The 25,412-nt window shown below is 43.1% G+C and overlaps 1 protein-coding gene across 1 annotated transcript in view; it reads left to right on the top strand.

Annotated features, from left to right (window-relative positions):
* Window positions 1–938: 938 nt before the first annotated feature.
* LOC140485868 (interferon-induced GTP-binding protein Mx3-like) overlaps window positions 939–25,412 on the top strand; it is a 46,401-nt gene continuing 21,927 nt past the window's right edge. The window contains 10 exon segments of the mRNA XM_072584320.1: window positions 939–1,173; window positions 1,289–1,344; window positions 2,459–2,686; window positions 3,902–4,019; window positions 11,788–11,942; window positions 19,620–19,642; window positions 19,644–19,756; window positions 22,392–22,448; window positions 22,451–22,589; window positions 23,720–23,798. Coding sequence (XP_072440421.1) covers window positions 939–1,173; window positions 1,289–1,344; window positions 2,459–2,686; window positions 3,902–4,019; window positions 11,788–11,942; window positions 19,620–19,642; window positions 19,644–19,756; window positions 22,392–22,448; window positions 22,451–22,589; window positions 23,720–23,798 — 1,203 coding nt within the window.

The raw sequence follows: 25,412 nt of genomic DNA, 5'->3' as shown, positions 1-25,412 counted from the left end.
TCCCATGACCCCATGATGACCGTTAAAAGAATTTTACCACAGCCTATGAAAGCAAAAATGCTCATTCCCCAAGATCGAGTCATACAGAATGGAAACAGAACCTTAGGTCCAACTTGGCCATGCTGACCATGTTTCCCAAACTCAGTGAGTCCCATTTGCATTTGGACCACATCCCTCTCAACCTTTCCTATTCATGCACCTGTCCAAATGTATTTTGAATGTTGTGACTGTACCTGCATCTACTAATTCCTCTCCTACCTAATTCCTCTGGCAGTCCATTCCATATGTGCAACACCCTCTGTGTGAAAGAAAGCCCCTTAGGTATCTTTTAAGTCTTTTCCCTTTCACCTTAAACCTATTCCCTCTAGTTTTGGATTACCCTACCCTGGGGAAAGACCTTTGCTATTCACCTTATCTATGCCTGTCATCATTTTGTAATCTTGTATCACCTTAGCATCCTAACTAGGAAAGGAAAGGAGAAAAAAATGTGGATATAGGGACTTTTGACAATCTTTTGCAGAATAAGAAAAATATGTGAACGATGGTTACTGCCAAGTGAAGTTGATGAAAGCAGTAGATTTTTAAATGCATCCCAGATGTATTAGGCGACACAGTGGCACAGTGGTTAGCACTGCTACCTCACAGCACCAGAGACCCGGGTTCAATTCCTGACTCACGCGACTGACTATGTGGAGTTTGCACATTCTCCCTGGGTCTGCGTGGGTTTCCTCTGGGTGCTCTGGTTTCCTCCCACAGTCCAAAGATGTGCAGGTCAGGTGAATTGGCCATGCTAAATTGCCCGTAGTGTTAGGTAAAAGGGATAAAAGTAGGGGAATGGGTGGGTGGCGGGTCGGTGTGGACTTGTTGGGCCAAAGGGCCTGTTTCTGCACTGTAAGTAATCTAATCTAATGCCCTTTTGGAAATATAGATGGTAGCGTATGTCGTTTGGCATTTCCACTGCTCCAGAAGAATATCAACACAGCCAACATGAGATAGTTTGTGATCTTCCCAGAGTGGTAGTTACAGTGGATGAACTGCTACGTTATGGATGCAGAGTCACAATGGAAGAAGACATTGCTGACCATGTTCAAAATCTAATGCAACTGCTTGTCAGAACTCAGCAGATGAATCTAAAACTGAACAAGAAAAATTTACAGATAATTATCTTCAAAGGTCAGTTAATAGGTCACTTACAGCAAAAGGTCTTCACCTGGATTCCAAAACGTTGGGAGCTGTAATAACAATGCAGGAACCAACAGACACCAATATCAGTGCTGAAATACTAAAGGTAAAGCCATTGTGGTCCTTTCTGAGAAAGACAGTCTGACGATAAGCATGTCTCAGGTGAGGAGAGGGGTTAAGAAGGGCAGTCCTGTATGGTAACTTCAGTCAGTGTAGGGATTGAACCCATGCAGTTTGCATCATAAACCAGCCATCCAGCCAACTGAGCTAATGACATAAATGATGAAGTTACCCTGCAATGTGATGCCAGTGGGATAGGATTATTAACACCCCAAATGCTACAACATGAACTGGTTACAATCACGTCCAAGGTGTCTGTCAAGAAAACAACAAGTCAGTACGCCCAGAATGTGAAAGTGTGCCAGGCGATTGTCTTTGTTTGTGAACATTTTTTATCAATACCTACATGGAAGAGACAAAGTGACAATCAAATTCAACCACAGCTGCTTCCTACCATTTTCCTCAAGCTTCTCCAAAGCATTGCCCAAGCATGTGAAGACACAGAGATATAAGATACAGAGACATCATCTGAATGCTGCCCCAGCTAGCCATGCCCACCAAATGAACGAATTTTAAAATGGTGATATAAAATGACAGGAACATAAGCATATTGCAGACTTACTGCTGGGAGCAGTCCTCTTAATGAAGAAGGTAAATGGAGTGTTAAATCTTCCAGATTCCACATGAAACAGTGGCTTGTCATGTTCTGGAAGGTATCACTTAGCAGAAACACTGAAATTATCAGACTCATGCCTTGATCAGATCAACCAATTATCCAACAAGATGCAAATCTCGAACTATTGACAAGCAGCTGTGATAAAAGGATGGCCAGAGAGCATCAAGGATGCATCTCTTGCTGTAAGTACATATTGGACATACAAAAATGTATCAATATCCTGAGGTGGCATATTGTACAAAGGAAAAAAGTAATTATTCTAAAGGAGTTGAAAGAAGAGATATATAGAACAATTATGAAAGCTACCAAGGAATTGAATCCAGTCTGAGAATATGTTTCACAGGACAAACATGACAAAGACAGTCAAGGAGCAATCAGCCAGTGTAGTACAGTACTTGAAATAAGCACCAAAGTAAGCAAAAAGGAGAATCACTGATGACATATGACACCCAGACCATGGATGAAGTTGGGAGTAAATCTGTCCACACTCACAGGGACTGATTGTCTTGTCATCATAAACTATTGTTCTAATACTGGTAGGTGGATCAGTGGACTCCAGTAACTGTCAATGAGACTGTCAAATGCCTAAAAGCACATTTCAGCAACTATGGCATTCCCAATATTGTTGTGGCCATTGACAATGGCCTTCAGTTCATGAATGAAGAATTCAGCAGTTTTGTGAGAGAATGCGATATTCAGCAGCATACTTTATTCTATCTCCAGTCAATTGGAAAGGCCAAGGTAGCAGTGAAAGTCACCAAAGGAATCGTAACAAAATTGAACAAATCCTGCATGTATATATACAAGGCAATCCTTGAGGGGAGAGCCTCATCAACTCCACATTATCCCCAGTCAAATGAAAAGGCCCAGGTGGCAGTGAAAATCTCCAAAGTAATGAAGCCAATCCTGCACAGATATCCATTAGTGGAGAAACATGCACTGAAAGCATGGAAATCAGGATGGAGACCAACTTCATGCTGACCACAGACTGTCCCAGTAGCAAAGAAACTTATTGAAGCTGGAAGAGTACAGATGTGAGTGAAAAAGTCAAGGTGAACTGACAGAAAGTCCAATTATATTTTGTCAATACTGCTAAGCCATTAACAGTGTTGGGTATGAGAGAGCCACTCAGCGTACAAGAATTCAATGGTCACAGTGGTAGGCAGCTCAAGAGGTAACATGAAATCATCATCCCTTTGATCACGTTGGAAATGAACAATTGGATTAAACAGTCGGAAGTGCAGTTACTGGCTCCAAGAGTCTGCACATGTAATCAGCACGTTCATTCCCAGTTTCTTTAGTCGCTGCCATCATGGATCTTGGAGGATATGTGCCCAACTGTAGAAGCTGATGCTCAACTATAGGTTGATAATCAGGAAGAGGTAAATGCTCTATTGACATAGAACTCATATCAACAGTCAGAGGCAGAGGTCCACAGCAAGCTCAGAGCAATAATGGAACAATAATGACTATTACAGCAACCATAAATGACAAAGGATTTGACACTCCCCAGTAAATAATCCCCTAGGTGAACAGCCAATGACAACATGCACACATACCATTTCAAGACCAGCATGGTTTAAGGTCTATATATGTGACGGATATGCTGAGACTGATGGAAATAAGAAACAGCTAAGGTATGAGAACGGTAAAGGTAAGTAATTGGGAATTTGGGGATCTAATAATGTGCATGATAATGCATGCCTTTTTTACCCATTTTTTAAATCAAAAGTTCATTGTTTGGATTACAATTCAATCATGAACAAATGTGTGTCCTTGTCTCTGTAATCACGTGATCTCTAACATAATGTTCAAACTTGTAGATAGACATCATAAACTTCACTTCAGTGAGGTTTTTTGCATTTTACTCGACTGATTTCTAACTTCCTTCCCCTTATTAAAATTCTTCAATTATCCTCTGTGCAGAACACATTTTTTTGATTATTAAAAGATTAACTGACATCACTTCTCCCTATTTGCCCTCTTGAACTAAAGCTGAAAAAAGCCAAAGGCGGAAATAAATGGAAGGGACAGATACGTTACAAGGATTACTCGAAAGAACTGTCAAACCCGTCTGAAGTAGAAAGTGAAATTTTGAAAGGTGATGGTCCCACTTCTCACAGCCTGGCGATGCCTCATTGCCATATTTTGGTGTTGATGATAGCACATGTTGGAGATCAGAATCGTGAGTGTGTTGCTGGAAAAGCACAGCAGGTCAGACAGCATCCAAGGAGCAGGAGAATCGACATTTTGGGCAGGAGCTCTTCATCATTATTTCCTGATGAAGGGCTCCGTCCTGAAATGTTGCTTCTCCTGCTCCTTGGATGCTGCCTGACCTGCTGTGTTTTTCCAGCAACACACTCATGGACTGCCAAAGCCCTTGCCCTGTGCTAACTACTCTGAGACTGTTTCTTTAGGTTCCGAGGTTTCCAGTTTGACTTTCAGCTGACCTATCATTAGTCCTCTCAACCTTGGGAGAGAGATTGTTGTTGTGGGTTATTTGAAAAGGTTTGAAAGACACAAGGGCTTAATTATTTCTTTGGGGTGGGACTTTTTCTAGCCATCCTCCTATACAAATGTGCCCATAACATGCTCAAGTCCCAAATGACTCAAAGTGAGGTCAGTGTCTCTCGGAAATTTCAGCCATTTGGCCCATTTATATAACTCCACCATTGAATAAGATTTTGGCTGAGCTGATATTTCTGCGCATTCCTGCTTTTTCCCATAATCTTTCATTCCCTTCCTCCTTAAGTATATCTGCCTATCTCAGCCCTGAGTATCCTTACCAACCCAGCCTTGACAACTCTCTGCAGTAAAAAAAAGCCATAGAATCAGTCCTCTTTGAAAGAAGAAATTCTTCCTCATCTCTGTCTTAAGTGGGCGTCCTCTTACAGTGAGATTATACATTTTAATTTTAATCTCTACCATCAGGAGAAACAATTTCTCTGCATCGGAAATAAAATGGTTCTGAAGCTGGGTCACTGGACTGAAAATGTTAACCCTGTTTCTCTCTCCACAGATGCTGCCAGACCTACTAAGTTTCTCCAGAAATTTCTGTTCTTGTTTTTCTCTCTGCATCTATGTTGTCAAGTTCCTCAGGATATTATATATTTCAATAATGTTGCCTCTCATTCTTTTAAACTCCAATGAGTTCAGTCTCCAAACCATAAACTACTCAACCTCACCTCATAATATTGTTCCTCTTTACCCAGAATCAACCAAGTGAACTTTCTCTGGACTGCCTCCAATGCCAATGTATCTGCCTCTACATAGGGGTCCAAAACTGTTCACTGTATTCCAGGAGTGGCCTGAATAGTGCCTTGTATATTTTTAGCAAAGCTTCCCATTTTTAATACATTGAAATAAAGGTCAACATTCTAGTTGCCTTGCCTTTAACCTGCTGCACTTAGATTCATATTCTAATATAGTATGGAAACAGATCCTTCAGCCCAAACTGGTCCATGATGACCATGGTGCCCACTCAGCTCGTTACAATTCTCCGCATTTGGTGCACATCCCATTTAACCCTTCCCATCCTTTACCTTTCCAAATGTTTTTTACATTCGATTAGATTCCCTACAGTGTGGACACAGGCCCTTCGGCCCAGCAAGTCCACACCGAACTGCCGAAGCGTAACCCACCCAGACACATTCTCCTACATTTACCCCTTCACCTAACACTACGGGCAATTTAGTGTGGCCAATTCACCTGACCTGCACATTTTTGGATTGTGGGAGGAAACCGGAGCACCCGGAGGAAACCCACGCAGACACGGGGAGAATGTGCAAACTCCACACAGAGAGTCGCCTGAAGCGAGAATTGAACCTGGGTCTCTGGCGCTGCGAGGCAGCAGTGCTAACCACTATGCCACCATGCCGCCCACATGTTAGACAATAGACAGTAGGTGTAGGAGTAGGCCATTCTGCCCTTCGAGCCTGCACCACCATTAAATATGCTCATGGCTGATCAATCTTAATCAGTATCCTGTTCCTGCCTTATCTCTATAACCCTTGATTCCCCTATTTTTGAGAGCTCTATCCAACTCTTTCTTAAATGAATCCAGAGACTAGGCCTCCACTGCCCTCTGAGGCAGAGCATTCCACACAGCCACCACTCTCTGGGTGAAGAGGTTTCTCCTCATCTCTGTCCTAAATGGCCTACCTCGTATTTTTAAGCTGTGTCTTCTGGTTCGGCACTCACCCATCAGCGGAAACATGTTTCCTGCCTCCAGAGTGTCCAATCCTTTAATAATCTTATATGTCTCAATCAGATCCCCTCTCAATCTTCTAAACTCAAGGGTATACAAGCCCAGTCGCTCCAGTCTTTCAGCGTAAGGTAGTACCGCCATTCCAGGAATTGACCTCGTGAACCTACGCCGCACTCCCTCAATAACCAGAATGTCTTTCCTCAAATTTGGAGACCAGAACTGCACACAATACTCCAGGTTTGGTCTCACCAGGGCCCTGTACAGCTACAGAAGAACCTCTTTGCTTCTATACTCAATCCCTCTTGTTATGAAGGCCAGCATGCTATTAGCCTTCTTCACTACCTGCTGTACCTGCATGCTTACCTTCATTGACTGGTGTACAAGAACACCCAGATCTCTCTATACTGCCCCTTTACCTAAATTGATTCTATTTAGGTGGTAATCTGCCTTCCTGTTCTCGCCACCAAAGTGGATAACCATACATTTATCCACATTAAACTGCATCTGCCATGCATCTGACCACTCACCTATCCTGTCCAGGTCACCCTGTAATCTCTTAACATCCTCCTCACATTTCACCCTGCCACCCAGCTTTGTATCATCAGCAAATTTGCTAATGTTATTACTAATGCCATCTTCTATATCATTAATATATATTGTAAAAAGCTGCGGTCCCAGCACTGATCCCTGCGGTACCCCACTGGTCACTGCCTGCCATTCCAAAATGGAGCCGTTTATCACTACCCTTTGTTTCCTGTCAGCCAACCAACTTTCAATCCAAGTTAGTATTTTGCCCCCAATACCATGCGCCTTAATTTTGCTCACTAACCTCCTATGTGGAACTTTATCAAAAGCTTTCTGAAAGTCCAGGTACACTATATCTACTGGATCTCCCTCGTCCATCTTCAGAGTTACATCCTCAAAAAATTCCAGAAGATTAGTCAAGCATGATTTCCCCTTCATAAATCCATGCTGACTCTGTCCTATCCTGTTACTACTATCCAGATATGTCATAATTTCATCCTTTATAATAGACTCCAGCATCTTTCCCACCACTGAGGTCAGACTAACTGGTCTATAATTTCCTGTTTTCTCTCTCCCACCTTTCTTAAAAAGTGGTACAACATAGGCCACCCTCCTATCCACAGGAACTGATCCCGAATCTATCGAACTCTGGAAAATAATCACCAACGCATCCACGATTTTTCGAGCCACCTCCTTCAGTACCCTGGGATGTAGACCATCAGGCCCTGAGGACTTATCAACCTTCAGACCTAACAGTCTCTCCAACACCAATTCCTGGCAAATATAAATTCCCTTAAGTTCAGGTCCTTCAGCCACAGTTACCTCAGGGAGATTGCTTGTGTCTTCCTCAGTGAACACAGATCTGAAGTGCCAATTCAATTCTTCTGCCATTTCTTTGTTCCCCGTAATATATTCCCCTGTTTCTATCTTCAAGGGCCAAATTTTAGTCTTAACTATTTTTTTCCTTTGCACATATCTAAAAAAGCTTTTACTATCCTCCTTTATATTTTTGGCCAGTTTACCTTCGTACCTCATTTTTTCTCTGCGTATTTCCTTCTAAATAATCCTCTGTTGTTCTTTAAATCTTCCCAGTCCCCCGTTTTCCCACTTATCTTTGCTATATTATACTTTTTCTCTTTTAACTTTATATGTTTCTTCCCTCATCAGCCACGGCCGCCCATGTCTCCTCCTAGGATCTTTCTTCCTTTTTGGAATGAACTGATCCTGCATCTTCTGCATTGTACACAGAAATATCTGCCATTGTTCCTCCACTGTCATCCCTGCTAAGGTATTGCATCATTGAACTTTGGCCAGCTTCTCCCTCATAGCTCCATAATTCCCTTTATTCAACAGAAATATTGTCATTTCCGATAGTACCGTCTCCCTCTCAAATTGCAGATTGAAGCTTATTGTATTATGGTCACTACTTCCCAATGGCTCCTTCACTTCGAGGTCCCTGATCAATTCTGGTTCGTTGCACAATACCAGATCCGGAATTGCCTTCTCCCTGGTCGGCTCCAGCACCAGCTGTTCTAAGAATCCACCTCGGAGGCACTCCACAAAGTCTCTTTCTTGAGGTCCAATACCATCCTGATTCTCCCAGTCTTCCTGCATGTTGAAATCCCCCATAACAACTGTAGTAACATCTTTGCGACAGGCCAATTTCAGCTCCTGATTCAACTTACATCCGACATTTAGACTACTGTTTGGGGGCCTGTAGATAACTCCCAAGAGGGTCTTTTTACCCTTAGAATTTCTCAGCTCTATCCATACTGACTCTACATCCCCTGATTCTAGGTCCCCCCGCACAAGGGACTGAATATCATCTCTTACCAACATGGCCACCCCACCCCCTCTGCCCGTCAGTCTGTCCTTACGATAGCACGTGTAGCCTTGAATATTCATTTCCCAGGCCCTGTCCACTTGAAGCCACGTCTCAGTTATCCCCACAATATCATTTTTGCCAATTTCCAAAAGACCCTCAAGCTCATCCATCTTATTTCTAATGCTTCGTGCAGTCATATATAGAATTTTTAATTTGTTTCTGCCCTCACCCTTCCCATCAACTCCTATTTCACTCAACCTTACAGCATGATCCCTTTCTGAGTTTTCTGCTTCATTGACTTCCCTTGTTCTAACTTTCCCTTCAATTTCCTTCTTAAACATCCAGTTTGTCCCCTTCCTCCCCACTACATTGTACCTGCCTCAACCACTTTCCCTGGCAGCCCATTCCATATACGAACCAGTTTCTGCATGAAGAAGTTGCCCCTCAGGTCCTTCCTAAATTTTCCCCCTCTCATCTTCAGCTATGCCCTCTAGTTTTCAATTGCCCATCTCTGGGAAAAAGACTATATGCATTCATTCCGTCATGATTTTACACACCTCAATAAGGTCACCCCTCATTCTCCTACATTCTCCTACAAGGGAAAAAGTCCTATCCAGGCCTTCCTCTCCCCATAACTCAGGTCTACTAGTCCTGGCAACATCCTCGTAAATCTTCTCTGCACTCTTTGCAGTTTAACAACGTCTTTCCTATAACAGGGTGACCAAGTACAACCTTACCAGTGACTTACACAACAGTAACATAATGTCCCAACTGCTATACTCTATGCCTTGGTCGATGAAGGTCAACATGCTAAATGCCTTCTTCACCACCCTGTCTATTTCTGAAACGGCTTTGGATCAACTCCGTATTTGTACTCGTTATGCCCTCTGTTCCCCTCTGTTCCATACACTCTTTGGGACCTTACCATTTGCTGTATAGGTCCTACCTTGGTTTGACTTACCAACGTGCAACACCTCTCACTTGTCTGTATTGAATTGCACTTGCCAATCCGCAGTCCACTTCCCCATCTGATCAAAACCCTTCAGTAATTTTCGATAACCTTCCTCACTATCAGCGACACCTCCTAATTTTGTATCACCCACAGACTTTCTAATCAGGCCTTGTACATTCACATTCAGATCATATATGTAAGTAAAAAATAACAAAGGTCCCTGTACCAACCCCTGTGGCACACCACTAGTCAATGACCTCCAGTCTGAGAAACCATCTTCAACCATCATCCTCTGCTTCTTACCATTGAGCCAATTTTGAATCCAATTAGCTAGCTCTCTCTGGATCCCATGTGACTTACCTTCACACTGGCCTGCCATGTGGGACCTTGTCAAAGTCCTTACCAAAGTCCACATAAGTAACATACACTACCCTGCCCTCATCTATCCTCTTGGTTACATCTTTGAAAAACTCTAAAAGATTTGTCAGACATGACTTCCTGTGCACAAATCTGCAAGGTATGAACGTTATGTTAGAGATCACATAGATCTTGTAACTAATATATGAGGACTCCCAAATCCCTCTGTGCTGTACCATTTTGCAGTCTTCCTCCATTGAAATCATATTAAGCTCCTCTACTCATCCTGCCAAAGTGCACACACTAACGTTTTCCTATGTCATATCTCATCTGCCAAGGTTTTGCCCGCTCATTTAACCTATATATATAAATTCCTATGGTAAGTTAGCTCAGTTGGCTGGATGGCTGGTTTGAATGCAACGTTACATCAACAGCATGGGTTCAATTCCTAGCACCATCTGAGTTTACCATGAAGAATTGTCCTTCTCAACCTCTTCTCTCACCTGAGGCATTGTACCCCTCACGTTAAACCACTATCAGTTGTCTCTCCCTGAGACAGTTACGCTATGGTCTGGAAGGACCATGGTGACAAAAATAAAACATCCACCTCCAGACCCTGTGCCATCCTTATCACTTGCCAACACACTTATTTTTGTGTCATTCACACTTTTCCAATAGTGCATGGATTTCCCTTGTTCATAGAGTCAGAGAGATGTACAGCATGGAAATAAACTCTTCGGTCCAACTTGTCCATGCTGACTAGATATCCTAAATTAATCTAGTCCATTTCAGGCCATGAACATATACTGTAAATAATTGTGGTCCCAGCACTGAGCCTATGACATTCCACCTGTTACAGATTGTCATCCTGAAAATGTCCGCCTTATCCCAATTCTATACATAGCCAATTCTCTATCAATGCTAATATCTTACTAATAGTCTTATGCACGTTACTTTATTGAATGCCTTTTGAAAGTCCACATATATTGCATCTATTGTTTCCTCTTTATTTGTCCTGCTTGTTACTTTCTAAAAAAATTCTAATAAATTTGTCAGATATGATTTTTCCCTTCATGCGGCCATTTTGACTCAACCTAATTAGATGGTGTATTTTCAAATGCTATGTTTTTACATTCTCTATAGCAGACTCTAGCATTTTCACAGTAACAAATACTAAGCTAATTGGCCCACAGTTATCATTTTGACTCTTACCCTTTTTGAGTAACGGTGTTACATTACCAATTTTTTAACTCTCTTAGACCTTTCCAGATTCTTGAACAACTACAACTAGTGCAAAGGGAATTGAAAAGGGGATCTGGTAAATATTTCCACATTGCCATGTTACAGGAAAGATGTGGAGGCTTTGGAAAGGGTGCAGAAGAGATTTACTGGGATGCTGCCTGGATTAGAGGGTATGAGCTTTCAGGAGAGGCTAGACAAACTCGAGTTGCTTTCTCTGGGGTGTTGGAGGCCTGACAGGAGTTTATAAAATTTTGAGAGACAACAGGGTTAGCAGTCAGAATCTTTTTCCCGGAGTTGAAATGTCTAATACAAGAGGACTTACATTTAGAGGTTGAACGTTCAAAGGAGATGTGAGAGCTAGGTTTTCCATGCAGAGAGTGGTAGGTGACTGGAATACACTGCCAGACGTAGTGGGAGAGGCAGATATGATGGGGGTGTTTAAGGGACTTTCAGATAAGTACACGAATAAGCAAGGAATGGAGGAAAATGGACCGGGAGTAGGCAGTAGGGATTAGTTTAATTGGGCATCGTGTTTGGCGCAACATCAAGGGCTAAAGGGCCTGTTCCTGGGCTAGACTGTTCTATGTTCTATGACTCAGCCACTCTTGGGAGTCTTGGGTGACATTTACTTATCGACTCAGGTGAGAAGGATAAACGATAGCGACTGATCTGACAAAGAGTAGGAAAAGAAACAATTTTTTTAAATTTATGAGTTTGTGTCAGGAAACTGTGGTTGATGCAGGGTTTGGTTCGATTTACAGCTCAGAACATCATGGCTGGAAATGACCAAGGAATCAGCTCTGAGCTGATCAGTGTGGAAGTGGAGTCCAGCAACATCCTTGATCTGACATTGATCGATCTGCCGGGAATTGCAAGAGTGGCAGTTGGGAGCCAGCCACAGGACATCGGAGACCAGGTAACGTTGCACAGCAGAAAACCAACCAGTGCACTCACTGTCACAAGGGAATGTATTGAGTGCTCTGCTGGCTACTTGAAAACATTTAGTTATGTGTTAACCAACCACTGAAAGAGTTTGCATACGTGTCTTTCTCTCTGTATATACCAATAAATGAATGAGGAACAGCAGTGCATGTTCAGCCTCTTGAGCCGACTCTGTCACATGGAAAGGTCCTGGCTAGTCTGATGGTGTTTCACATTCAATTTCCGAATCTACCCTGATAACATTTGATTTATTTTCATTGCCTGACAAAAATCAATCCCCCCCTCTGTTTCAAAGATATAACATAATCATATTCTGGTGCTTTCTGAGGTGGAAAGCTCCAATGTTGCAGAACCCTAAGAGAAACATTTCTCCTAATCTCTGTCCTAAAGGGACAGCCCTCATTTTGAAACAGTGCTGCCTAGTTCTGGACCCACCCACAAGAGGAAGCATATCTTTTCCATATCCATCTTGGCAAGATCATTCGGGACCTTCCACACTACAACTAAATTACCCCTCGCTCTTCGAAAGTCAAAACTTGAAAACTAAAGGACAGAATCGCATTAATGTTCTTGACAATGTGCTACCTTATATTTTGACTTGAGTATTAGATCCCTCTGCACCTTGATATTTTGGAGTTTAAATAGAGTCATTGAATTTTTAAAGTGCAGACAAAGGCCCTTCAGCCCATCATTTCTGTGCCAATCATTACTGTCCATCTCTTTGAATCCCATTTTCTGCACTTGACCTTATCTGCTTTGATGTTTCAAATTTTCATCTGAACAGTTCTTAAAAAGTCTTGTCAGTTCCAACCTCTAGCACCCTTTTAGGCAGCAAGTTCCTGATACTCACAATTCTGTGGGTAATAAAACTTTTCCTCAAATCCTTCAGCCTTCTCTGCTCTCCGGAAACAACCCCATCGTCTCTCGTCCCTGTTTATAGCTGTATCGCTCCAGCCCAGGCAACATCCTGGTGAATCTCTTCTGCACTCTTTCTCATACAAACACATCCTTCCTATAGTATGATGAACAGAACTACGGCCAACTATGGCCTAACTAACATTATATACAGCTCTATCATGACATCTTTCCTCTTGTCTTCAACATCTTGACTAATAAAGGCAAGTATCCCATATGCCTTCTTAACCAACTAACCTACCTTTCCTGCTGTTTTCAAGGGTCAATAGATTTGCACATCCTCTGTACTTCCTCAGGTCTTACCATTTTATTTGTACTCCCTTATTTTATTAGTCGTCCGCAAATGCAACACTTCATGCTTTTCAAGATTAAATTCCATTTGTCGCTGTTCAACACATCTGACCAGCTATCTTTTTAAAATTTATATGTGGGATGTTGACATCGCTGGCTGGCCAGCATTTATTGCCCGTCCCTACTTGCCCTTGACAAGGTGGTGGGAGTTGCCTTCATGAACTGCTACAGTCCACCTGCTGTGGATTGACCCGCTATGCCCTAAGGGAGGGAATTTCAGGATTTTGACCCAGCGACAGTGAAGGAATGATAATGTATTTCCAAGTCAGGATTGTGAGTGGTTTGGAGGGGAACTTGGAGGTGGTGATGTTCCCATGTATCTGTTTATTGTTCTGGATGGAAGTGGCCATGGGCTTGAAAGGTGTTCTCTGAGGATCTTTGGTGAATTTCTGCAATGCATCTTCTAGATAGTAAACACTGCTACTACTGAGTGTCAGTGGTGGAGGGAGTGGAATCTTGTGGATGGGATGCCAATCAGGTGGACTGCTTTGTCCTGGATGGTGTCGAGCTTTTTGAGTGTTGTTGGAGCTGCACCCGCCCAGGCAAGTGGGAATATCCATCACACTCCTGTGCCTTGTAAATGGTGGACAGGCTTTGGGGAGGCAAAAGATGGGTTACTCTCTGCTTATTCTTAGTTTCTGACCAGCTCTTGGAGCGGCTGCATTTGTGTGGTGAGTCCAGTTGAGTTTCTGGTCAATGGTAACCCCCAGGATGTTGCTTTGTGGGGGATTCCATGATGGTAACATTATTGAATGTCAACAGGCAGTGGTTAGATTGTCTGTTATTGGTAATGGTCATAGCCTGACATTTGTCTGGCGTGAATGTTAGTTACCTGTTGTCAGCCCAAGCCTGCATGTTGTCCAAATCCTGTTGCATTTGAACATGGACTGCTTAAGTATCTGAGGATGGTACTGAACATGGTGTAATCATCAGCAAACATCCCCACTTCTGACCTTATGGTGGAGGGAAGGTCATTGATGAAGAAGCTGGAGATGGTTGGGCCTAGGACTCTACCCTGAGGAACTCCTACAGAGGTGTCTTGGAGCTGATATGGCTGGCCTCCAACAATCCTGACCATCTTCCTATGTACTAAAAATGACTTCAAACACTGAAGAGTTTGCCCCCTGATACCCATTGATTCCAGTTTTGCGAGGACTCTTTGACGTCATACTCAATTGAATGCAGCATTGATGTCAAGGGCTTTCAACTCTCACCTCACCTCTGGATTTCAGCTCTTTTGTCCATGTTTGAATCAAGGCTGTAATGAGATGAGGAGCTGAGTGGCCCTGGCAGAACCCATGCTGAGCATCACGAAGCAGGTCATTGCTGAACAGGCGTTGCTTGATAGCACTGTTGAGGATACCTTTCGTCACTTTACTGATGATCGAGAATGGACTGATGGGGTGTTAATTGGCCAGGTTAGATTTATCCTGCATTTTATGTACATGACATACCTGAGCAATGTTCCACATTGTCAGGAAGATGCCAGTATTGTAACTCTACTGGAAGACCTTGGCTAGGGGAGTGGCAAATTCTGGAGCAAAAGCCTTCAGCGCTATTGCTAGAATGCTGTGAGGGCCAGTAGCCTGTGCAGTAAACAGTGTCTCTAACCATTTCTTGAATTGAATTAGCTGAAGACTGCTATCTGACACTGGGGACCACTGGAGGAGGCCGAGATGGATCATCCACTTGGCACTTCTGGCTGAAGATTGCTGCAAAAGTTTCAGCCTTAGCTTTTGCACTGATGTGCTTAGCTATTCTGTCATTGAGGATGGGGTTATTTGTGGAGCTACCTCTTCCAGTGTTTAATTATTTAATTGTCCACCACCATTCATGACTGGATGTGGCAAGACTTCAGAGCTTGGATCTGATCCGTTGGTTAAGGGATCACTTAGCTCTGTCCATCACTTGCTGCTTATGCTGTTTAGCACACACGTAGTCCTGCTCGGTGACTTGATCAGGTTGACATCTCATCCTCAGGTATGCCTGATGCTGCTCCTGGCATGCCCTCCTGTACTCTCCATTGAACCCGAGTTGATCCCTTGACTTGATGGTAATGGTTGAGTGGAGGATATGCTGGGCCACGAGGTTACAGATTGCACTGGAGTACAGTTCTGTAACTGTTGATGGCCCACAGTGTCTCAGCTATGTCCAGCCTTGAGCTGCTCGATTATCCAAAGTCTGTCCCATTTGGCACGGTGATAGTGTCACACAACACAATAGAGCTTATTGTCAATGTGAAGGCAGGGCGACATCTCCATAAGGACTATGCAGTGGTCGCTCTTACTGATACTGTCATGGACAGATCCGTCTGCAGCTGGCAGATTGGTTAGGATGTTTTCCCTCTAGTTAGTTCCCTCACCACCTCTTGCAGACCTAGTATAGCAGCTATGTCCTTTTGAACCCGACCAGCTCAATCAGTCATGCTGCTGCTGAGCCACTCTTGGTGGTGGACCTTGAGATCCCCCACCCCCAGAGAGCATTTTGTGTCCTTGCCATTGTTCATTCTTCCTCTAAGTGTTGTTCACCATGGAGGAGTACTGATTCATCAGCTGGGGGACGTTGGTACGTGGTAATCAGCAGGAGATTTCCTTGCCCATGTTTAACCTGACGTCACAAGACTTCCTGGGGTCCGGAATCAATGTTGAGGACTCCCAGGGAAACTCCCTCCTGACTGTATACCACTGTGCCGCCACCTCTGCTGGCTCTGTCCTGCCAGTGGGACAGGACATATCGAGGGATGGTGATGGTGGTGTCTGGGACATTGTCTGTAAGGTATAATTCAATGAGTGTGACTATGTCAGGTTGTTGCTTGACTAGTTTGTGAGACAACTCTCCCAATTTGTGAGACTAGCCCCAGATGTTAGTGAGGAGGATTTTGCAGGGTTGACAGGGCTCTCTCTGCTGTTGTTTTTTCCGGTGCCTCGGTCAATGCCAAATGATCCGTCTGATTTTATTTCTTTGAGACTGTGCAGTGATTGTTACCACTGAATGGCTTGTGAGGCCACTTCAGAGGGCAATTGAGAATCAACCACACTGCTGTGGGTCTGGAGTCACATGTAGGCTGGACATGCCTATACTGTCTTATAGTCTAAGGCTTTCCTCCTCAGCATTTACCACAGCACCAATTTCCATGTCATCAGTCTTGTAACCATTCTGCCATGTGACACCTTGTCCAAAGCTTTACTAAAGGTCCATGTTGACTAAATCTAATGCATGCCCTCATCTACACACTTAGTTATCACCTTTTAAAGTCATGCTGACTATCCTTAATTAATCCCTGTCCTCAGAACATTTTCCCATAGTTTCCCCACCACAGGCGTTAGACAAACTAGCCTGTACTTTCCAGGTTTATCCCTACCATCCTTCTTAAATAATAGTACCCATAAATGTCTTCCCATTTTCTGAGGTTCCTCCTTTGGCTAGAGAGATTTTGAAAATTCATGTCAAAACCTCTGCAGCCCCCTCCTTTGCCTCCCACAGTCACCTGGTGTACATCCAGTCCGGCCTTGGGTATTTATCCACTTTCACGCCTGTTATAACTGGTAATATTTCCTCTCAATGCTAATTCATTCAAGCATGTCATAATACTCCTCCCTGATTCCTGTACTTAGGCTCCACTTCTCTACAAATCTGAATTCAGATGCAAAGTTCTAATTTATATTCTCTGCCACATCTTCTATCTCCAAACACAGATTGTCACTTTGCTCCCTAATGGGCCCTACTCTTTCCCAGATTATTTCCTGAATCTAGTATAGTTACCAAACCCTTTTATTATTCCCTCTTGTGGTTTATCATGCCCAATCATCACTCTCCTGGTTTCTTTTTTAAGCAATTTTAAGCAACACATCCAATACTCCTTGAGGGCATCTGCTATCTTGAGCCTCTGGATTCACCATTCGTGTCTTTTCTATATTCAATCCTATAGATCCCATGATGCCCAGGTCTGTCTGCAGTGTTTGTTCCATCTTTCCTCTTTATGGAACATGCTGACCCTACACTCTCACTGTTACCCTTTAGAATGCCTCCCACTACTCTAATGTGAACTTTCCTGCAAGTAACTGCTCCCAGTCCACTTTGGCCAGATCCTGGCCTTACTTGATTAAAATTGACCTTCCCCCACTTCAGAATCTTTATTTCTGTACCATCTTTGCCCTTATCCATGATGACCTTAAATATTATTTAATTACGGTCACTATCACCAAAATGCTCCTTCACTGTCACATTTAACACATGCCTGGTTTTGTTTAGTAAAAGTAGGTCGAGCACCACACCCCTCTCTTGTAGGATTTCTTACATGCTGGTTAAGTTCTCGGATACATTGTGAGAAATCCACCCCCTCTAAGCCTTTTACACCTTGTCTATCCCAGTTACTGTTGGGGATGATGAAATCTTCTGTCATCACCCTGTTATTTTTACATTTCCCTGAGGTTTGCCTACATTCCTGTCTTTCTGTCTCTCCCTGACTGTTTGGAGGCCCATAGTACACCCAGGGCAAAGCGATTGCCCCCTTTTTGTTTTTAAGTTTGAACCATATGCCCTCATTTGAAGAACCTTCTAGGACAGCATGCCTCCTTCCTGCAGTAATTGACTCCCTGATCAATATGGTGAGATCATCCCCTCTTTCACAGTCTCTCCTATCACACGTGAAGATTCCAGGCTCTCAGAGTATTGAACTGCCAGCCTGCCCCCTCCCTAAACCATGTCTTTATGATAGCAATGATGTCGTATTCCCATGCGCCCTCAACCCATCTCTCTTGCTTGCAACACTCCTTGCATTAAACTGAATGCTATCCAACTATGTCATGTTCCCTTGTACCTTAACTTGGCTACATTCACTTTGCCTTCCAGGCTGACTTGGTCTTCCACACTTTTTTGTGCATCACCTCCTACTATACCTCTGTATCCCACCCTCTGCCAAATTATTTTAATATTCTAGTATTTGAATCTTACTACTAAGGTGAACCACATTATACCGTCTATGGGATTTTTACTGGTTTCTGCAACCTGTCTACATTCGCCCGCAAACTCTTCATGTTTTGATCACAACATAATTCCCTACCTCTGTTTGTGTCATCTACAAATTTAACTCCTGTGCTTTAATGCACTTCAGCTAAGACATTGAAATTAATTGTAAAGGGCTGAGGCCCTAGCACAGGATCCTGAGCTATACCCCTTGTCACATCCTGCCAATCCATCAAAGACTAATTTACACCCATGCAGTTTTCTGCCAGCCAATCTTCTCTCCAAGTTCATATTTTACCTCCTACATTCTCAGCCTTTATTTGCACTTCACCTGACGAAGGAGCAGCACCCCAAAAGTTTGTAATTTCAAATAATCCTGTTGGACTTTAACTTGGTGTAGCCTGACTTCTGACTTTGTCCACCCCAATCCAACACTGGCACCTCCACATCAAGCCTTTATTTGTTCATTTCATGTGACATTTTATCAAATGCCTTCTGGAAATCCAAACATGTTTACAGGCTTCCATTTCACCACAGCTCAGTCTGTCTAAAAAATTAAACATGATTCCCCTTGCTGAAAACCATGTTAACTCTTCCAGATTAAGTAATGCTTTTTCTATGTGCTAGCTTTAGTGACCAATTGATTGATGTAAATCAAGTGGTTTATGATTTCCTGTGTTTTTTTTAACCTTCATTTAAATCGACAGATTATGCCTCATTTATCTTATTTTCTCATCCCTGCTGCTTCTCTCTGTCTTCAGTTTAATCTGTTCATCTCACTCTTTGTTCCATTCATATCTTTCTTTATTTGCTTGCTTTTTAAAAAATCTTTGTGGTTTTTTTAATGGTGTAACTGTCGTGACACTGTCTCTGGCACAGAAGCCCCAGGTTCAGGTGCAGCTAAGGTATGCTTTAACCTATCTAAGTGGGTTGATTAACAAATATGTATAAATCAAGCATTCCGTTAACCTTTTAAAGGTTAGTTAGTGTGCATAAATTGGCCACAATATTTAAACATTTCACAATTACTTCATTGGATGTGAAGTGTTTGGAATATCCTGAGGTCATGAAAAGTCACTTACAAATGAATGGGTGGCACGGTGGCCCAGTGGTTAGTACTGCTGCCTCACAGCACTCGGGGGCCTGGTTCGATTCCAACCTTGGGTGACTGTCTATGTGAAGTTTGTGCATTCTCCCTGTGTTTGTGTGGGTTTCCTCCCACTGTCCAAAGTTGGCCATGCTGAATTACACCACAGTGGTAGGTGCCTTAGTCAGAGGGAAATGAGGCTGCGTGGGTTACTCATCAGAGGGTTGATGGAAACTTGTTGGGCTGAAGGGGCTGTTTCCAGACTGTAGGGAATCTAATCTAAAAATCTGTGTCTTATTTTCTTCTCTCTTTAATGAATCAACAATCCTTCAGATCAAGAAGCTGATCAAATCCTATCAGTGGCGATAAGACCATTAACCTTGTTGTCACCCCGTGTAATTTTGACATAGCAACCACAGAGGCCTTGAAAATGGCCCAAGAGGCTGATCCCTCAGGAGGGAGAACTTTGGGTAAGAGACAAACTCCTTTTTTGCGAGATGTTCATTGTAGCAAAAATGTACAAGGGGGAACGTACTTAGTTCTATTTATAGAACAACTCCACTGTGCCTTTAACGGACTTTAAAATCCAAAGGCATTTCACAAGTGAGTATTGAAATAAAGTCAGCTGCATATGACAATGTTAGGAAAGACGGCTAAGTGCCTGGTCAAAGGTAGATTTTTAAGGAGCGTCTGAAAGAAAGAATGAGAGACAGAAGGATTTAGGAAGGAAATGCCAGAGTTTGGAGCCATGGCAACCACTGGATAACCATTGATGAACTCAGTTAAGGCTTAGAGATTTCTGAATTAGAATAGCACAGCTATCTTGAAGGTTTTTAGGGCTGGTGGAGGTTACAGAGACTACCAAGGCCTTCTAATGGAGTGATTTGTAAACAAATAGAAGAATTTTTAAGAATTTCAGACTGGAAGCGAATGTTGATCAGGAACGAATAGATTTTAGTTCCAGTTTTTATTGAATTTGAATTTCACTATCTGTCATATTGGAATTTGAACCCATGGACTTTAGCTTGGGGTTACCAGATTAGCACTGAAAAATGTGTTGCTGGAAAAGCGCAGCAGGTCAGGCAGCATCAAAGGAGCAGGAGAATTGAAGTTTCGGGCATAAGCCCTTCTTTTACCTCGGGGCCAGCGACCATAATTCTATTCATTTTAAAATAGTGATGGAAAAGGATAGACCAGATTTAAAAGTTGAAGTATATTCCTGTCAGGGTGAAAGGGAAGGCTGGTAGGTGTAAGGAATGCTGGATGACTGAAGAAATTGAGGGTCTGGTTAAGAAAAAGAAGGAAACATATGGTCAGGTATAGACAGGATAGATCGAGTGAATCCTTAGAAAAGTATAAAGGAAGTAGGAGCATACTTAAGAGGGAAATCAGGAGGGCAAAACGGGGACATGAGATAGCTTTGGCAAAAAGAATTAAGGAGAATCCAAAAGGTTTTTACCAATATATTAAGGACAAAAGGGTAACTCGAGAGAGAATAGGACCCCTCAAAGATCAGCAAGGCGGCCTTTGTGTGGAGCCACAGAAAATGGGGGAGATACAAAATGAATATTTTGCATCAGTATTTACTGTGGAAAAGGATATGGAAGATATAGACTGTAGGGAAATAGATGGTGACACCTTGCAAAATGTCCAGATTACAGAGGAGGAAGTGCTGGATGTCTTGAAATGGTTAAAGGTGGATAAATCCCCAGGACCTGATCAGGTGTACCCAAGAACTCTGTGGGAAGCTAGAGAAGTGATTGCTGGGCCTCTTGCTGAAATATTTGTATCATCGATAGTCACAGGTGAAATGCCGGAAGACTGGAGGTTGGCAAACGTGGTGCCACAGTTTAAGAAGGGCGGTAAAAACAAGCCAGAGAACTATAGACCGGTGAGCCTGACCTCAGTGGTGGGCAAGTTGTTGGAGGGAATCCTGAGGGACAGGATGTACATGTATTTGGAAAGGCAAGGACTGATTCGGGATAGTCAACATGGCTTTGTGGGAAATCATGTCTCACAAACTTGATTGAGTTTTTTGAAGAAGTAACAAAGAAGATTGATGAGGGCAGAGCAGTCGGTGTAGTGGACAGTGAAGAGGGTTACCTCAGATTACAACAGGATCTGGACCAGATGGGCCAATGAGCTGAGAAGTGGCAGATGGAGTTTAATTCAGATAAATGCGAGGTGCTGTATTTTGGGAAAACAAATCTTAGCAGGACTTATACACTTAATGGTAAGGTCCTAGGGAGTGTTGCTGAACAAAGAGACCTTTGGAGTGCAGTTTCATAGCTCCTTGAAAGTGGAGTCGCAGGTAGATAGGATAGTGAAGAAAGCGTTTGGTATGCTTTCCTTTATCGGTCAGAGTAGTGAGTACAGGAGTTGGAAGGTCATGTTGCAGCTGTACAGGACATTCGTTAGGCCACTGTTGGAATTTTATGTGCAATTCTGGTCTCCTTCCTATCGGAAAGATGTTGTGATACTTGAAAGGGTTCAGAAAAAATGTACAAGGGTTGGGGGATTGGAGCTACAGGGAGAGGCTGAACAGGCTGGTGCTGTTTTCCCTGGAGCGTCGGATGCTGAGGAGTGACCTTATAGAGGTTTACAAAACTATGAGGGTCATGGATAGAATAAATAGACAAAGTCTTTTCCCTGGGGTCGGGGAGTCCAGAACTAGAGGGCATAGGTTTAGGGTGAGAGGGGAAAGATATAAAAGAGACCTAAGGGGCAACTATTTCATGCAGAGGGTGGTACATGTATGGAATGAGCTGCCAGAGGAAGTGGTGGAGGCTGGTACAATCACAACATTTAAGAGGCATTTGGATGGGTATATAAACAGGAAGGGTTTGGAGGGATATGGGCCGGGTGCTGGCAGGTGGGACTAGATTGGGTTGGGATATCTGATCAGCATGGATGGGTTGGACTGAAGGGTCTGTTTCCGTGCTGTACATCTCTATGACTGTATGCCTCCCCAAGTAGCTAGCTGGTTCCCATGTAGCTGACACACTTGCGGAGACCTGATGGGCTAATTGGTCTATATCTGCACTGTTATACTGTCATCTCCACTGTCTGTCACTGCCACTTTATCATTGTTATTTGTATTTCCAGTAACATTAATAAAGCCAGATCTGGTTGACAGGGGTCCAGAAGAAAACATCCTTAAAATAATCAGAATGAAGTTGTTGCTTTGAACAAAGGTTACATGGTTGTCAAATGCCATGGACAAAACGATATAAATAAACAACTGACCTTGGTTAAGGCATTGGAGAGGGAGAAAGCTTTTTTCAAAGAAAGTGTGATTTTCAAGTAAGGTTACTTGAGAAATGAAACAAAAGTGGATACTTTGACATTGTAAGATCATAAAGATGTAGGAGCAGAAGTAGACCTTTCAGCCCATCGAGTCCACGTCTCCATTCAATGAGATCAATGCCTGATCTGATAATCCTTGACTCCACTTTACTGCCTTATCCTCATAACGGTTGATTCGCTTAATGAAAGAAATTTCCTCTATGTAAACATGTTTGAAAATATATTGTAGCCATGTGCAAAAATAAAAGACAATGGCCAACCAAACTGAAACCTGGCCAGCTGGAATCCAGGTGAGGTAGACAATTTGAAAAATGGGGAAATCTCACGCACTTGTGATTCTCGAGAGTCTTAATGTTAACTTATTTTTTTGAGTGGACGGGCATAGGAAGAGAGGGGGTCCTTTTAAATGTGAAGTATCAGGGTGAATCTTGTTGGGGTTTATGGCAAAGTCTGAATTGCACTGAGCTTTCTGACAGGTTTTAGCCTTTGACACCAAGCAAGTGTCTCCCTTGTTACTTATTGATCATGCCCCATGGTGTCTCTCATGCTCAATTTCCAGCCCATCTGAACACGGCCTGTTCGTGGAAAACATCAGCGCTCAGCAGGTATCTGCTGAAAGTCCAGCCTCCATTACACCTACACAATCCTTTGTTTGGCCATGTCCACCTGGACAGGTGCTGTGAGTTCAGAGGTGCCCTGCAATTTGTCCTGAATATGGCAAACAGGGGGATATCTGTGTCCTGGTTTATGGGCAATGTCCTGGAGAATCATAGAATCCATACTGTGTGGAAGCAGGGCACCAACCCAGTAAGCCCACACTCCCCCTCTAAAAGGCATCCCCCCCATCCTATCCTTGCATCCCCCATTGCCAATCCACCTAACCCACACATCTTTGTGACTGTGGGAGGAAGCCAGAGCTCCTGGAGGAAACCCATGCTGACACAGGGAGAATGTGCAAACTCCACACTGACAGTTGCCTGAGGCTGGAATCGAATCCAGGTTCCTGTCTCTGTGAGGCAGCATTGCTAACCACTGAGCAACCATACTGCGATGGGGAGATGCTTGTCCTGTTGCCTCCAAATAATCAATGTCTTTGTTTATTGTTGTTTTCCTTTCTTGTCATGAAGTACCCTTTTGGAAGAAAAGGTGACAATGATTCGGTGTGTGGCTGCCAGACTGACCACAGAACTTGACAATCAGATCCGGGTTAGTAACGTTCTCTACTTGTCTATATTTATTTATGATGCCATAGACACCAGGTGAAGTAAAGTCCTCTACATTATTTTACATAGAAATGGATCATTCAACCCAACTGGTCTGTGCTGGTGTTTATACCCCACGTGAACCTCCTCATTCCTTGTTTCATTTTGCCTCGTGTAAATGCCCCTGTATTCCCTTCTCCACCATGTACTCATCCACATTTCCAGATTTTCCCTTAAATGTATCTGTGCTGTTTACCTCAAGTGCACCCAGTTATGGTAAGGTCCATATTCTCACCACTCTTTGTGTAAAGTCTGTTCTAAATTCTCTGCTGGATTTCTTTGTGACAATCAATGGCCTTAGCTTTGCATTTCCCAGTCACACCCTATAAGTTGAAGCATCATTAGTGCCCACTGTCTTTTTTAATTTTACAGACATCCATCAGGCTATGTCTCAGTCTCTCCTTTGTGGAAGAACTGGTCTCAGGCTATTCAGTGGTAGGCCCCAATCATTTTAGGCGAGGACATTTCTCCTTTTTTTTAACTTTCCCTAATCTTCAGTCTGGCCATGTTGATAGCTATCTCACCTCCCAGATATAGGGATGTGGTTTCAAGATCCAATTCAGGTCTTGGGCATATTGATTGACAAGTCAGTGCAGTACTTCAGGGGCGCCTGTGGTGTACTGTGTCACATAAGGTAACAAACCAAGGCCAGGCTCAGTTGGATACTAAAGATTCCATCAACATAATCAAGGAAGAGTAAGAAAGTTACCCAGGTTTTCTGACTTTGCAGCATGAATGTGAATGATAAGGAAGGTCATTTCTGTTGATCTCAGATTGTTGCTCTAAATAGTTCACATACAAAATTAACTTGATGGAAAGTTGAGTTGCGTATAAGCCAAAAGGTATGAGCACTGCAGAAACTCATCTCGGCTCCTCCAAAAGCAAACCCATTACCTCTATCACCTCATGGAGGACAAGAAATACATGAGAAAACTACCACTTGAAAACGCCTCTCCAAGTCATACACCATCTTGACTTGGAAATATGACGCCATTCCTTCACTGTTGCTGGGTCAAACTCCTGAGAGTCCCTTCCCAACAGCACAGTGGATGTATCTGCACCTCAAGGTCTGCAGCATTTGAAGATGACAACTCACCAACACCTTCTCCAGGGCTATAGGGGATGGACAATAAAGCAATGCCCCCATCCCATGACAAACATTGTGAAGAATGTTAATGTTTGTTGGAGAAGCTGGGAAGAAGGAAACAAACGTGAGCTTTAGACATAATGGTGAAGGCAAAGCACAAAAATGATTCCAGTTATTCCAAATTAATTACTCATTCCTATGTCAGTGATCCTAAAGATTGATGAGGTTCAGGACATTGGCAACATATCTTTCCGAAATTAAAGTGGAATACAAACGTTGGTTGTTCAATATGCTGAAAAACATGTTTTTTTAAAAAGTCTGAGGTAAGAGGAGCAGTTTAAAAATTGGGCGGGAGTGGGGCTCAGCGGAGTCGGGCGGGTGAAGACTGTAGGTGTAGGGTTGAGGGATCGGTAAATATAGCTTTGTCTCTTTGTTTGTCTGAGGCAACATGGTTTCAAATATTTTTCTCAT

This window comes from Chiloscyllium punctatum, chromosome 15 (genome assembly GCF_047496795.1).
Source record: "Chiloscyllium punctatum isolate Juve2018m chromosome 15, sChiPun1.3, whole genome shotgun sequence".
NCBI classification, from domain to species: Eukaryota; Metazoa; Chordata; class Chondrichthyes; order Orectolobiformes; family Hemiscylliidae; genus Chiloscyllium; species Chiloscyllium punctatum.
Note: the sequence above shows the minus strand (reverse complement) of the source record. Positions and strands in the feature narration are given on the sequence as shown.